Source organism: Nannospalax galili, unplaced genomic scaffold (genome assembly GCF_000622305.1).
Source record: "Nannospalax galili isolate Female #2095 unplaced genomic scaffold, S.galili_v1.0 scaffold279, whole genome shotgun sequence".
Classification (NCBI taxonomy): domain Eukaryota; kingdom Metazoa; phylum Chordata; class Mammalia; order Rodentia; family Spalacidae; genus Nannospalax; species Nannospalax galili.
In genome coordinates, this window is record NW_008343971.1 from 2,019,169 (window position 1) to 2,035,173 (window position 16,005).

Genomic DNA, 16,005 nt, shown 5'->3' on the forward strand with positions numbered 1-16,005 from the left:
AAAAAAAAAAAAAGATTTGGAAATTATCTTACTGATAAGTACCTAAGCCTGATCTTTAACTCCAAACTTAATTACACTTCCAAGCAATGTTGCCTTCCTAAAGAGTCACACGTGAAAAACAAAGGAAGAGAACAAATATATTGAAATGATAGAAAACACTTTCAGGAAGTTCAGCAATGGAATTTTGTCTCCAGCATCACAGAACAGAGAACTGTTTACCCAGAACAAGCTCTGTCAATTCTGAGTGTGAAAATCCTGCCCAGTGGCACAAGGCCCTCAGAAGCACCACCCTATTTTGATGACGATATAATAATTTAGGTAAATCAGGACCTAAAGCTTCTAAAAGTACTTGTGTTCAGTTAGTCATTGGCCAGGTTAATATGCTCAGGTTTTTTTTATATTATTAGTAGAAAAACTGCCCCTGAGAAGAAGAAATATCACCTTTAACCACACTTAAATTTTAGGAAGAACAGTCTTCCCCAAAGACTCCATCATATGTCAGGGGCTTTCTGACACAAATGCCCACTCAAGTCTAGTTTTACTACTTCAGACTCTGACGGCTATCGAGTTACTCACCCTCTCTGATCAAATGCAAAAACAGAGGTCAAGATGGTCTATGCATCACAGAAGTCTTAAGAGAAGTAAATAAAATATTGTGTTATTTGGTCACAGAATTACAAAGTCTTAAATTTAGATGGTCTTAATACATGTTCCTCTCTAAATTTAATGGTGTGTGTGTGTGTGTGTGTGTGTGTGTGTGTGTGTGTGTGTCTTTACTGATGTTGTAAAATTCACTGTGACAATTCTTTAATTTGTAGAGATTAAATGCCCTGGCTGTGATAGTTCGAGGCAGTCTTCCAAAATTACACAGAAACATTATAACTGCATTGATTACCATTGATGTGCATGCAAGAGATATAGTCACCGAACTTGTTCAAGCCAAGGTAAATGTTTCATTGAAGAAAAATTGGAAAAATCATGTAGTTATTTGTGAAATCAGCGTCTCTAATATGTATACCATTTCTGTCACATAGGTAAGCACAGCCGACTCCTTCGATTGGCAGAGACAACTGCGCTATTACTGGGATATAGACCTGGATAACTGCGTGGCTAGAATGGCACTCTCTCAGTACACTTATGGCTATGAGTATTTGGGAGCATGCCCGAGGCTGGTCATCACTCCTCTCACGGTAAATTACTGATCACTTAGGGTCATTCTATCACAAGAGTGCTTTTTCATCAGAACAGTTTTGAAAGTTTTCATCATCACTATATCTTCATAAAGCAAAAATTTGCATTATCTAATTTATAGCATATGGATCTCTGAGTACATTGCAATTACAATATTTCACGGAAAATGGTGGGTCTCAGAGCTACAGAGATGGCTCAGTACAGAAAGGGCTTGCCACATAAGCATGAAGACTTGGGTTCAAATCCCCAGCACACACATAAAAGCAAGGTGTGGTGGCACTGCCTATAATCCCAGCACGAGGGAGATAAAAACAGGAGGAATCCTGGAGCTCACAGTCAGCCATCCCTGGACAAATCAGTAAGCTCCAGGTTCAGTGAGAGACCCTGTCTCAAAAAATAAGGTAGAGAGCAATCGAGAAAGCCATCCAGTGTCAACCTCTGGCCTCCATGGACAAGTACACACACTGTACATGTGCATGCATCCTCACACGTACACCCCTGCACACATGCACACATGCACAGACACCACACACATACACAAACATATATACACAAAGAAAATAGGGACCTTCCTATTAGAAAGTAAAGTTCTTAAAAATTTGTGACTGAAGCCAGTTCCCGTCAGTAACGCCGATTGATGGATTTCTCAGGATCGCTGCTATCTTTGCCTCATGGGGGCTTTGCAACTCGATCTTGGAGGTGCACCAGCTGGTCCTGCTGGCACCGGGAAAACAGAAACCACCAAAGATCTAGCAAAAGCTCTTGCTGTCCAGTGTGTGGTCTTCAACTGCTCTGACGGTTTGGACTACAAGGTACATTTGTAATCGAAATACAAGCATTAAATGCTTTCTCCAACTGTCTTTGTTTGCAACATGACTTAATAAAACAAATAGAGAATGAGATAATGGTGAATAAGAGGAGAAAGTAGAATTAAAATGTAGTGAATAGAGCAAGCAACATGTGGTGGACTGGGCCATCCAGAGAAGAAGCAACCCAGGGGAGACTTTTCAGGTGGTGAAAAATAAAATAAAAATCTATATACGTAAGTAAGTAGAGTAAGTAGTGATATGTGATACAAAATATAATAGCGAGTGGGCTGGGGAGATGACTCAGTGGTTAAAAGTGCTTTCTGTTCTTACAGAGGACTGGAGTTCCATTCCCAGCACCCACAGAGGCAGCTCACAATGGCCTGTAACTCCAGCTCCAGAGAATACAAAAGCTTCTTCCAACCTCCACAGGCACACACACACACACACACACAAAAAAAAAAAAAATAATAATAATAATAATAATAATAATAAAATAAAGCTTAATATAGTGTGTATATGTATATATGCAAGAAAACCTAGGAACAAAAATTAACTTTACAGGAGAAGAAGGGCAGCTCAGAGACTTCCATATCAGTAAAATATGAAGACTGGAGCGTAGTCAACTCAAACACTTGCCTGGTATGCATGAGGCCCTGGACTTAATCCTCAGCACCACCAAACAAACAAAGCTTTCAAAGAATGAATGAGAATCAATGGTTTTCTTCAGCACAGCAGTTCTCAAGCTTTTTGCAGGCCCCTTTATGCTCTTAAAATTAACAAGACAGGTTACATCTATTGATATTTAGTGTGTCATAAATTAAAGATCATGTATTTTATATATCCTAATAATAGGGGCCAGGATTGGTGGTACATGCCTTTAGTCCCACTTGGAAGGCAGAGGCAGATGGATCCCTGTAAGATCGAGGCCAGCCTAGACCACATAATGAGTTACAGGCCAGCTGGGGTGACAGGGAGAACCTGCCTCAAATATAAATAAATAAAATAAAATACCAATAACAATGTTAATATAAACATTTGCACTGTAAAAATAACCTTGCAGGCAAAAGACTTACTGGCTGGTTTTCTACTTTTTAAAATCTTTGCTGTTTGGAAGAACAGGTGACATTTTTGCTTCTGTATTTAACCCCTTGAGTCTTGGTTGAATTATCTGAAGCAATCTAGTCTCACCTAGACTCCAGAAAGAGAGGAATAGTTTAACTTTTTCAAGTAATTAAGTGATAAAGGTAAATAACATTTTAACACTTTCTTGAAAATACTTTGACCTCACAGATCTCCCCTGACAGACTTTTTCAGGCTTTCCAGGATTCTGAGGGTTTTTTCTTTTCTTTTCTTTTGTTTTTTTAAAGAGAGAATAGGGTAGTGGTTTATTTACAGAAGATTGGGCGCCCCACATTTGCAGCTGCATTGTAAAGTCCACACTCAAATACAGATCCTGACAGATGCATACAATTGTGAGAAGGTGCTTCTTGGTGTTCTTGGCTTATATATACTTTGCCTCACCCTCCACATGCAGCTAAGGTCTACTGATTGGGTGGGAGGGGTAAGACTCCTCCCTCCACTCCTTTATGAGCCTGGGAAGGAGGTGTGACTACAGCTTACAGGCATAGTGCATAGTGGTCAGAGGACAGTTCCAGTTAACACCCCACCTTTTTCTCCAGCTCTTACATTCTTTCCTGCAACGTCTTCTGAAAAAGTCCCTGAGCCTTGGAGGGAGTGGTAGGTGTGGGATGATCTTCCTCTGTTTGTGGCAAGACACTGAACTTTCGGGTCTCTGCATCATCTGTTTTCCGTGGGCTGTTGGCCAATTTCAGTGGGATTCCATCTACTGTGAAAACACATACAGCAAGAAGTAAGAACATCTAAACAGTGACGCTATAATAACTTAACCTATGGGTGTAAACACAAATGCTTGGCCAGTGCTTAGGAAATGCACCGTTTCCATCTAACAAAACAATTGCAGTGACTTCCCACTGGGGAAGGATTTTTGTTTTTAACTCTTTCAATGGATGCTATCAAAACCACAAAAACATAAATTTATTTCTGTGTTTGCTAATATCAACTTTGAACACTACCAATTTTATTAAAAAAGAATTTATTAGACACAATCTTCCAACTTTCTGCTGCACCCTCAATTTTTCTGTCAAGATTTATGAAATGTGCACATTATTTGATAGTCGGCTCTCTGTTTTGTCTGAAAATCAATTATACAGGAGGCAGAGGCAGGCAGATCTCTGTGAGTTCAAGGGCATCCTGGTCTACTTCGTAAGTTCAGCTGGGGCTATAGGAAGACCCTGTCTCAAAAGACAAAAAAAAAAAAAAGTCAATTCTTCACACAACACTTAAAATAACAAAAGATTGCTCATTTAAGATTTAATGGAATATTAAATCTGTAGAGAAGAATCAACACAGTAAAATATACCCCTTGCCATTCAAAGGAAAGCATTCAAAGCATTGGGGTCAATGGATTCTTTTATTTTCCTTTTCTACTTTATCTTCTCTAGAACAATGTTTTTAATATATATTATATTACATATTTTATACATGTAACACATGCACATATATGAATCACCTGTTAATTTCGATTCAAGTATCTAATCTGACTTGTAAGTTAGGTCTGGGGTGAGGTATGAAGTATTGGGGTCTATTTGCTACTACAGACTATCAAAGCAAGTCACTGTGAACTCACTATGGAATGAGGCAAAGAAAGCATCCCACAGTTGTTTCTGAGAAGAGAAAGAAGCAGTTCATCCAAAGTACAAAAATGACTGACCATCCCTTGTCTCAGCTAACCCAAATAACTGCTGCATCTTTAAGCAAAGCTTCAGACAGGCTGTCCACCAGCCTTTTACCTGGATGACATTATTATGAAATTCAGCACAAACTTGCCCCTGCTTTCTACTAGTACCTCATTTAGAGTAGGGTTTATTGTGTGTCTTTCCTCCTTTAAAAGATTTTCGTGTCCTAACACCTAGTTACCTGGTTTAGGAATATATTCTTTATAGATGTTATCTAGTAAGGATAATATCATATTAGAACTGAATGAACCCTAATCTAATGAACCCTAATCTAATGACTGATGTCTTTCTAAGAGGGAGCTTTTCGCAGACAGAAGGAAAAAAAAAAACTATGTGAAAAGATACACTAGAAGTCAAGGTTGTAGTGATGCAATACAGTCTAGGAATGCCGGGGATTGACTGCAAATACTAGAACCTGGAGCCAAGAAAAAATTTTCCCCTACAGCCTGGGAGTAAACATGACTTTGTTAATATGTTGATTTCTGACATCTAGCCTCCAGAATTGAAAAAGGACACATTTCTGTTGCTTTAAGCCACCCAGTTTATGGTGATATATTAGAGTAGTACTAGAAAGTTAATATATAGTACAGAGACTGGAGAGGTTGCTCAGTGGTTAGGACCACTTGTTGCTCTTGCAGAGAACTGGGAGTTCAGCTCCCAGAACCCAAGTGGGGTGCCTCACAACCACTTGTAATTCCAACTCCAGGAAATTTAATGACCTCTTCTGGCCTCCATAGGCACTGTACTCATATGCACACACACACACACATAAATAAATAAACTATAAAAATTATATAGATACATATATATATGCAAAACTCTTCTTCATTGGACTATTGCTGAAGTTTCCTAATCCAATCCCAACCCCTCCTGATGCTATTTTTACTAGAACAACCCATGGCTCCCTTATGGCTCACAGCTCACCATGGTGTGTGTTCTTCTTTCTTGGGACAAGTATGAAACGCAATTTGTTTGATTGCAGATGTGTTCCTGGCTAGCACTGGCGTATAGGCACTGGCTTCTCTTTCACTTATTTTGGAAGAGAAGAATTAGAAACTACCTGACATATAAAAGATACCCAGTCTATCAATAGAATATTCCTTTCTTCAAGGTCATTATTTGGAATTGTTCCCTTTTTTGGTAGGCTGGAAGTTTTGCATCCTGGGCATTCAATGTACCATAATGAGATGGTTAGGAAAAGAGCAGGCTGTTCTTCACATCTGCTGGATTTTACGCATGTGACACACAACTTGGCAAACACAGACATGTGAAGACTGAATTTGACACTCCCAACTTCCTTCTCAGAAAATAATGACTGAAAAAGAGGGTAATTTGTGTAGCCATGTCCTCAAGGAAATGTTTTAGCAAAGAGCTTATATCAAAAATACAGAGGTGGGAGTTAGAGAGATGGCTCAGTGGTTAAGAGCCCTGACTGCTCGTGCAAAAGACCCAGGTTCAATTCCTAGTACCCACATGGCGGCTAACAACTATCTGTAACTCCAGTTCCAGGGGAATCTGGCACCCTCTTCTGACTTCCATGGGCAGTGCACCACATGGGTGCACTTACTACATGCAGGCAATATACTAATACACATAAAATTTTAAAAAATAATAAATATTTTTAAAGATATTCAACTTTCTTTCTGACTGCCTTTAAAACAGCCCACACACAAGTATTCCTTGGGAAGTCTTCATGTGCCCCAGGAGGCAGCCACACCCTAAGAGAAAGATCATTACTCAACAGTGTTGGAAGAGTTCTTCAGCATTACCCAGAATGACAGTTTAGTCTTTCGTCTTATCCATTCTGTCATTCGGCACATCCATTTAATTGATCTAATCTTGGTTACAGTGATACTGATTTTCAAGGACTTATCTTTGACAACCTTCTGATTGCACTAGAAGAATGCAATTTCCTCTCAAATCTCTCTGAGATTCCACTGGAATTACTTTAAATGCTCTTCCCTCTCCTTGATGATCTCCATTTCTTCCAAGGTTGCTCATTCCATTCATTCTTCTCATTTTAAATGTTTCTGAATATTGGTTTCCCCCAAATATCTGTTCATTCATTTTCTGGCTCATTAATATGGATAGAGGATTAAGTTGACAGTATGGGCAGCTTGCTTCTCCAGAATGTGAGCTGAGCTCTGGAGGGGTATAGCTAGACCATACATCAGACTTCCCCACAGAGCGTCTGGACACAACCCTTAGTGGATGCCAGATAAGGGCTTTCCTCCTAAGTGCACACATTTTAGTTGGTTTTGCTCCGGGATGGAACTCTCATTATTATTACTGAGTCTCTAGTGATTGAATTGAGAGCTCCAGACCCCTTTCTTTCCTTGTCTCTGGTTTCCTGTGCTCCCAAGCCAATGACCTTTATCTCCCATGATTTCCTAATATAGCTCTAAAACAGTTCTCCTTTGTCTACCAGGAGGTCTTAGGATTTTAATCTGATGGAAAAAGTTAGTGTTGAAATCTGAACCCTGCTTCTTCCATTTGGAAAGAGAGGAGGAATGATCAAAAGAAGAGAAACCACAGTTTTCCTGGGGTTCTATCTGCTTTCCTTTCGTGTACTGATGTTGGGTTTGGAAACTCCTGAAAGCCCCACTGACAAGTATTTCTGCCTCTCTCTACTTTGGGCTACAGTTTTTCTCTTCAGAGTCGTGCAGTATGTTTCCATGTATCTCTATCCTCCGGCATTTGTTTTTATAAAACTTTTCTTCCTGCCACTGGCTTCCCCTTTCATTGCGTTTTTATCAGGCAGAAATGGGTACAATTATAGGCACAAAAGTAAAGAGAGGCACACACAGAGATCTATTCATGTTGCTGGAATTGAGGGGGGCAGTAACAGTGTATGCTTACTTGACATTGACCTTAAGACAGAAAAAGCATCATTTATGTTTTTAGATATCCAGAGCATAATGGAATATTTGTGCAAATGCTTAACCCAAACTCTGGTCTCCAAAGACATTGTCCACAGCCACTTCCATTCACCATTAGGATTCTGCTGGAGAACCGCTACCTAACAGTGCAGCAGCGCCTTCTGCTCAGGAGTCCTCATGTGCTCCTGACCACAGTAAGCACCTTCCACAGACAATGAAAGACCCCATTGGTAAAATTCTCCAAGGTTTCTCCAAAGTCCTTAAGTTTGTTTCTTCCATGTATTAGATTCTTTGAGAACCTTTCACATATTTGCCAGAGATCTGTGGAGGTTATGAATAAAGGAGGAAAAATATATAATCATTTTATTTAAAATTCAGATCCAGGGCTAGCAAGATGGCTCAGTGTTTAAGAACACTAATTGCTCTTGTAGAGGACCAAGGTTCGATTCCCAGCACCCACATGGTGACTATGAACTGTTCTTAACTCTAGTTCCAGGGGAATCCAAAGCCCTCTTCTGATCTCCGCAGCACTGCACGACACGGGTACACTCACATACATGCAGGCAATACACTCATACACATAAAATAAAAATAATAAATAAAATATTTTTGAAAGCCTCATTTAAAATTCAGATTCAACTCACTTAATCAGAAACAGAAAGATGTTTTCTTTTGTGGATGAGTGCTTACGTCTGTTAGGAAACAGCACATTAATTATAACACCCGCAGCAAAAAAAGCACTTGCTTTTTTTGCAGATACCACCTCCTTTCTCCCATCTAAATGCTAACCAGGCCCAACCCTGCTTAGCTTCAGAAATCATAAGATTTCATGCCCAGGATGGTTATGGACATAGACAAATCAACTTTTTGTTTTCCTAAGATTTTACATTTATTTTAATCATATATGTGTGTGTGTGTGTCTGTGTGGGGGTTTGTATATAGCAGTGCAGGGCCCAAGGAGGCCAGAAGAGAGAGTCAGTTTCCCTGGAGCTGGAGTTACAAGCCGTTATAGGCCACCCAACAGGGGTGTCTGGGACCCATCTCAGGTTCTCTGCAAGAGTAGTATGTGCTCTTAACCACTTCCCCTCTTTCTCTTTAATACCCCAGCTCCAAATTACAACCTTGGGGCGAGTCGGACAGTGTGACCCCCAAGTTTAACAGCTTTGCTTGCATTTCAGATGATGGGGCGCTTCTTCAGTGGCTTGGCACAGTCAGGGGCCTGGTGCTGTTTTGATGAATTCAATCGAATTGACATCGAAGTCTTGTCAGTCATTGCTCAGCAACTCATCACCATTAGGAATGCCAAGGCCTCAAAGGTGAGGTGTCTGGGGACTGTCTGCCAACAGTAGCTCAAGTGGATCATTAGCAGGCCACCTGTGAGAAAGGACATGCTCTCCATGTAACTGCTGAATGCCACGGTAACTGGACTGACCTGGGTGAATTAATTCCTCATCCAAGCAACACAAAACAACAAATGCTGGGTCCTAGGCATACAAACAATAAGACTCCATCCCTGGCCTCTGGAAATTCTTTTCTGCATCCCCAACACACACACACACACTCACCATATTCACATACATTATGCACGTGCACACATACATGCAGACACACACTCACCATATTCACTTATGCACATGCACACATACATGCAGACACACACTCACCATATTCACATACATTATGCATGTGCACACATACATGCAGACACCCACCATATTCACATACATTATGCACATGCACACATACATGCAGACACACCACACACACACACACACACACACACACACACACACACACACTATCCTCTGCCCGCCACCTCCTATTTTCCTCTTCACCTTTCTTTTCCTAACCTTTGATACTTACTTCTGTTTCTTTAATGCTGCCTTTTCTGGACCTCATCATGTTTCTCATGTCCTCTAAGTTCAAGATGATCTGAAAATAGGGACTAAGTTCCTGGGGACCCAAGGAGGCCTTACCTCTCCTGTAAAATACAAGGACTGTAGGGGTCAAATGAACATGCTGAGTGATCCTGATATTTAACATTTGTCTTAGCCCCAGATGAGCAAGTTCCTGGAGAAGGGATTTTGTACTGAAAGGCTTTGTATTGGACGGCAGTAAGGATGGGACCAAGCCCCTGACCACTCTTTGTTGATCTTCTGAGATCACTGCTGTTCAGTCTATACAAACCAGAACTGCTCCCAGCCACTCAGTCCCCAAGTCCTTCACTCCTCCCTCAGCCCCTTCCAGAAGAGCTCTAGTCCTCCTCAGGTTCTATCAACAAGGTTCATATTGGTGCCACTGGGGGCCTCTGGGCTCACCCTGGCTCAGGGGAGACGACAATTACCATGGCAAGGTACCCTGATAAAGAGTTACAGATTTGTATGATCACCTTTGCAAAGTAGCAAATTATAGATCAAATAAAAGCAAAGCAGATATTAGATGTTAATGAGCTACAGAGAGGTGCAAGTCACTGCGCTACCTACTTTAGTATTTCCATCAACCCTGTGTGAAGATGGTTATAGGTGAAAAGGATTCAAAGAAGTTAAATATTCCCATAGACAGCACAGAACTGAGATACTCATGAATCCCGGTGACCCTAAAGTCTACTCTGTCCTGCCTCCCACGCTCTGCGGAGGTGTGGATTAAAAGCAAGGACTTCCAGATGTAACTTGCAAATCATTAACATCTTGCTGAGCAACCCACAGAGAGAAAACACGGGAAGTGAAGGGGCAGAGACCAAAGGGCAGAGGCGGCTGACGAATTGCCAGCTGGAGGGCGGCTGCAAGACACAATGAAACTGGAAGTCTCTGAGATGAGCCAGCCTCGTTCTCAGCTTGCCAGTGCTCATATGATACGGCTGGAGTGGGCTACATCCCTTAAAATGGATGAAGAAACGGAAACAAAACAGAGCCGTGACCAGAGTGATCAGTCCCTCTAGCAGCCAAACCGGCCTTGGGATGCGCCTGCCACTTTTTCCTCCTCCCGGCTCTATCCTGGTCTTCCCCTAGCATCTTCATTCGGTGCCAGACTAGGAACCTTGATTTCACCTCTGCTTTGTCTCTTTACCATCAATGTAGAATCTAAACTGTCTCCAAATGGAGTGAATTGTATCTGCTGGGAGCCCCTAGTCCCCACATACGCTTCTCACATTCGAGCTCTCATGGTTCCCCAAGTGACTGTCCAGTGTCACCTCTGCCCCATCCCCTCTGCTTCCTTTGAACCATGAGACAATAAGGAAATTTTTTAAATAAATTATTGAGAATTTCATACATGCATATAAGATGTTTTGATCAAATCCATGACCCCTCCCGCCCCTCCAATTCCTCCTATATCTCCCCATCACTTTTTTCTGATAACTCTTCATGTACTCTTTCTTCTTCTTTGATGGATATATTTATTCTTATGGGGTTTTTGGTTACTCTAACATTCCCCCTCTGAAGAGGTATCCCTAAAAATCTTTTAAGGATTAGATACAAGTTCCCAAATACTTCCATGTGGGTTCTGGGATTTGAACCTGGGTCTCTTGGAAGAACAACCAGTGTTCTTAACTGCTGAGCCATCTCTCCAGCCCCCTTTTATTTTTTTTATGGGGCTTTTGGCTACTCTAACATTACCCCCTCTGAAGAAGTAACCCTAAAATCTTTTCAGGATTAGATAAAAGCTCCCAAATGCTTTCGATATTTTTGGTCTTTGGAACAGAGTATGTTGCTAAGAGGCCCAAGGACATTGTGAGTTGTAGCCAAGAAACTGGCTACTTCTCTTTGGGGTCTTTTTACCCTAACTGCCTAGCCAACTCCTACCTCCTATTATTATCATGTCATCTTCTGAAGAGGTTACCCAAATTGTGGGTAGGGAATTGGGACGCAGATGGCTCTGGTTTCTTCCATGGTGAACAGGAATGCAGGGTGAGGCAATTGGGGTACCCCTTCAGTGGGTCTATCTAAAAGACTCCCAAATTGTGTAACCCTTATCTGTAGGGAGAAAATAAATTCCTTGACTGGTGAATAGGAGATGTGAAGGAGAAGTAAAGGCAAGAGCAATTAATAGGGAAATTCTTCAGCCTTTGTGCAAGACTTGATGCTCAGGTCCCAGTGTGTTAGTCACTTTTGTCATTGCTGTGGCCAAATACCTGACAAGAAGAAACTTAAGAGGGTTTATTTTGGCTGACAGGAGTGAGATATTCTCAAGGTGGAAAGGTCTGGAGGCAAAGGCTTGATGAAGGCATAGTGGTAGGAGGGTGAGGTCTCCGGTGACAGGAAACAGAGAGGAGACAGGAGGTGGGTCAGACTTCAAAACCTCAAGGCCCACTTCTAATGGTCTACTTCCTCCAAACAAGGCTCTACTGGTGAAAGTTTCACAACTTTCAGAACAGCACGACCAGTTTGGGACCTAGTGTTCAAACGTTTGAGCCTGTTGGGGGCGATGTAAACCACAGCACTTCTCCTAGCTATACTTTCCCTGAACTTTATTACCCTTTTAGCAAAGTAGATTTCTGCTCATTCCCTGGACATGCAGTGCTCTTGCTTACCCATCTCCCTTCTGCTTGAAAAGCTGCCCCTGGTTTATCTACCTGTAGTGCCCCTCTTCGAGCTTCATGTCTCCAACAGCCTGCTATATTACACACACACACTCACACACACACACACACACACACACACACACACACACACACTCACTCACTCACTCACTCCACTGTAGCATCCACTCCATGCAATGGTCAGTTTCCAGATCTGACTCACACAGCAGGGCTCAACTGTGAGCATCCTTCAACACTGTGCCTCATTGGCTCGCACAGGGCCTCACCTCAATAAGCATCTACTGTTGAATGAAAGTGAAGGGGCTGTTCTAAGGATGGTGACAGAGAGGCCACATCCACCCAAAGAATAAAGCCAGGTTGGAATTTTGAGGGGAACACCAGAAAGTGAAGGGAGAAAATGTTCAGTGGCTGTTAAGTCTAAGTTGAACTGAAAAATCTTAGCAAATGCTATCAAGACTGAAAGATTTCAGGACTGGGTCAGGAAGGGAAACAGAACTCCGGCAGAGCAGAGAAGGGCTGGCCAGGGAGGGAGCAGGAAGCCCTGAGACCAGAAGAGATTGGAAGTAGACGGGGGAGGATAAGGAAAGAAATGCTCCCTGCTCTCCCTCAACAGGATTCGACGGACTCTGCTTGGCCACCCCTTAAGTGAGTCTCATAGCCAAGCAATGATTATGTGAAAGAATTGGCAAATGTCTAGAGAAGTGCTGATTTATGCCTCCTTTTAAACAGCTCTCTAGATTCATGTTTGAGGGCCGAGAAATCAAGCTCGTTATGACCTGTGCAGCCTTTATCACCATGAATCCTGGCTATGCAGGCAGGACCGAGTTGCCAGACAATTTAAAAGCCCTATTCAGACCGTTTGCGATGATGGTTCCCAATTATGCACTGATTGCAGAGGTGAGCTTCAGAATGTAAAAAAGCAAAATGTTAAGCATGGCTTTTTTTATTTAACATTCAATCCTTTCAGTATAGAAACTCCTTTTATGTTCTAGTTTTACTTCTGTCACCATGATAAAATACCCTGACAAAAAGCAACTGAGGAGAGAAAAGTTTTACTATGGCTCACACTTCCAGGTTACAATCCATCATAGCTGGGAACACAAGGCAGCAAGAGCTAAAAGCATCGAGTCACATCACTTACACAGCCAAGAGCAGAAAGAAATTAGTACATGCATGCTTGCACTAAAATAGATCTACACTTACATAGATCAGGCCCCAAACCCAGGAAATGGTGCTGCCCACAGCGGGCAGGTCTTCCTGTCTCAACATAATCAAGACAGTTTCCCACAGACATGTCCACAGGCCAGCCTGATCTAGACAATCCCTCTAGATTGTGTCCAGTTGACAATTAAAACTAGACATAGCACTTTATGAATGCACACTGGTAATGGCTGCTTATTATTATTCCCCTGAACATAAATGCGACTGTCACAGAGACTGTTTTACTCTGTGTGCTTGATTGGCTTGGCTGGTCTCCAGTCTCACTGCTGGTACCCATAATGCCCAGAATGGTATTCAGAACCTAGTAAGCTCCTAAAGTGCAATGAATCAACGTATTTCATTAACTAATTAACAGTGACTTAATCAGTCTACCTCTAGGAGTTAAAATGTCAAGGTTGGTTCTAAAAAGACTACATTATCCTCACTTTTGTTTGCACATAAATCTCATTAGCCTCAAGAAATGACAGAGTCACTCATGCCTACAATCCCAGCACTTGGGTGATTGAGGCAGGAGGACTACTGTGAGCTCAAGACAGAAATACCATGGGCTGCATGGTATTTCTCAGCAGCGTGGAAAGGTGTGCTGCCTAGGCTGGATTTCAGGTACCTTTGTATCATGCCAATATGTTGTCAGCAAAACCAGAGAGGAGACATTGTGTTCTATTCTTTCTCTCCTAGGTAATTCTGTATTCTGAAGGATTTGAATCCAGTAAAATATTAGCAAGAAAGATGACACAGATGTACAAACTCTGCAGTGAGCAGCTCTCTCAGCAGGATCACTATGACTTTGGCATGAGAGCTGTCAAATCCGTACTGGTCATGGCTGGGTAAGAAACCAAAGGAGAAGAAGCTCAGTTAGGAAAGTACTTGCCCAGAACCCACGTCAGAAAGCTAGCCATGCTAGGGTCAGGGTAAAAAGACCCCAAAGACACATGGCCAGTTTCCGGGCTAAAAGCCAAAATGTCCTTGGGCCTGTTAGCAACACACTCTGTTCCAAAGGCCAAAAATGTCAAAATGTCAAAAGTATTTGGGAGCTTGTATCTAATCCTTAAAAGGTTTTAGGATTACCTCTTCAGAGGGGGGAATGTTGGAGGGGAGGGAGTGGGCATGGATTTGATCAAAACATCTTATATGAAATTCTCAGTAAAGTTCTTGTAAAAGTTTTAAAAAAAAAAGGGGGGGGGGGAAAGAAAGCTAGCCATGGTATCACGTGCTTAGAATCCTGGAGAAGCAGAGACAGAAGGCTCCTCGGGGCTTCCAAATTGGCTAGCCAAGTTGGTGAGCTCCAGGCCAGTAGAGACCTCACTTCATAGAACAAGGTAGGCAGCTCCTGTGTAACATCACCTTGAAGTTGTCTTCTGGCCTCCATACATACATGCACACATATACACATGCACACACACACACACACACACACACACACACACAAATTACATACATACAGACAGAAACCAAGATGGAAGAGAGTGGAACTCCAAACTTTGCAATCAAATTCATTAAATGGCCTCAAAGAAGCTCTAATTCCTCCTTTAATGCTTATGTGGCCCATGCTGGATCTTCTCTGTGAGTCCAACTGACTAACTTGAATTCCCCCCTGAACTCCTCATAGGCTTTGGATTTCAGTGTACAAAATCTTTGCTGTGGCTGGAGAGATGGCTCAGTCATTAAAAGCACTTGCTGGTCTTCCAGAAGACCTGAGTTCGGTTCCCAATACCCATGTCCAGTGGCTCACAACTGTCTGTAACTCCAACTCCATGGGATCCAACAACCTCTTCTGGCCTCCATGAGCACTGCACTCATGTGCACATAGTCCACACAGACACACGCACATAAACATATAATTAAAATAGAAATTAAATCTTTTTTAAAACCCTCTGACTCCATGGGATCCAACACCCTCTTCTGGCCTCTGTGGGCACTGCACTCATATGCACACACAAACATACATAAAATTGAGTCTTTTAAGTCTTTGTTACTGTCAGTCAGGCTGACTAGTCTTTAAAGACTCACAGTCTGATATACACATGCAAGAAGGAGAACCCTGTGTTGCCTAAACAACCTGAATCGTTAAGGAAACATCTTCGTCCCACTCTCAGTCCAGGCTTATGTCAGACTCTTTGTTTTTACAGTAACAGTTCAGGTCCAAGATTCAGCGGTTCCCCAGTTACTAGCAAAGCAAGAATCTTGTCTCATTTTAGGCTGCAACTCTTCCCTTTACAACACCTAGAAACTACAATATCCTGAATTTCCAACTTATCCAGAGGCTGTGAGGGAATCTGTTCTCTTTCTAGCTCTTTCTCTCAGAACAGGACTCATTGAGCCCTGTTCGGTACCTCCTGGGCCTGACTCCTGAAGCTTAGCACAAGTCTCTCCACCATTGCTCCACTCTGTTCTCGGTCTTAGCCTACCAGAATCAATATTTCTCCTCCTTACAGCACTGTGTGTAAGCACTAGTAAACTAAGTTTAGCTCTATTTGCATTCAAAGAACAGAACTGCAGCTCCATGGGTAAGAACAGCAAGTGTGCAGTCATATAGTCACACAGTGGGGTAA

The 16,005-nt window shown here is 42.1% G+C and overlaps 1 protein-coding gene across 1 annotated transcript in view; it reads left to right on the forward strand.

The window, feature by feature from the left end:
- Dnah6 (dynein axonemal heavy chain 6) overlaps positions 1 to 16,005 on the forward strand; it is a 317,890-nt gene that overhangs the window by 118,279 nt on the left and 183,606 nt on the right. Inside the window, exons 26-31 of the mRNA XM_008840298.1 lie at positions 819 to 944; positions 1,035 to 1,190; positions 1,842 to 2,003; positions 8,874 to 9,011; positions 12,962 to 13,129; positions 14,132 to 14,280. Coding sequence (XP_008838520.1) covers positions 819 to 944; positions 1,035 to 1,190; positions 1,842 to 2,003; positions 8,874 to 9,011; positions 12,962 to 13,129; positions 14,132 to 14,280 — 899 coding nt within the window. The remainder of the gene's footprint in view (positions 1 to 818; positions 945 to 1,034; positions 1,191 to 1,841; positions 2,004 to 8,873; positions 9,012 to 12,961; positions 13,130 to 14,131; positions 14,281 to 16,005) is intronic.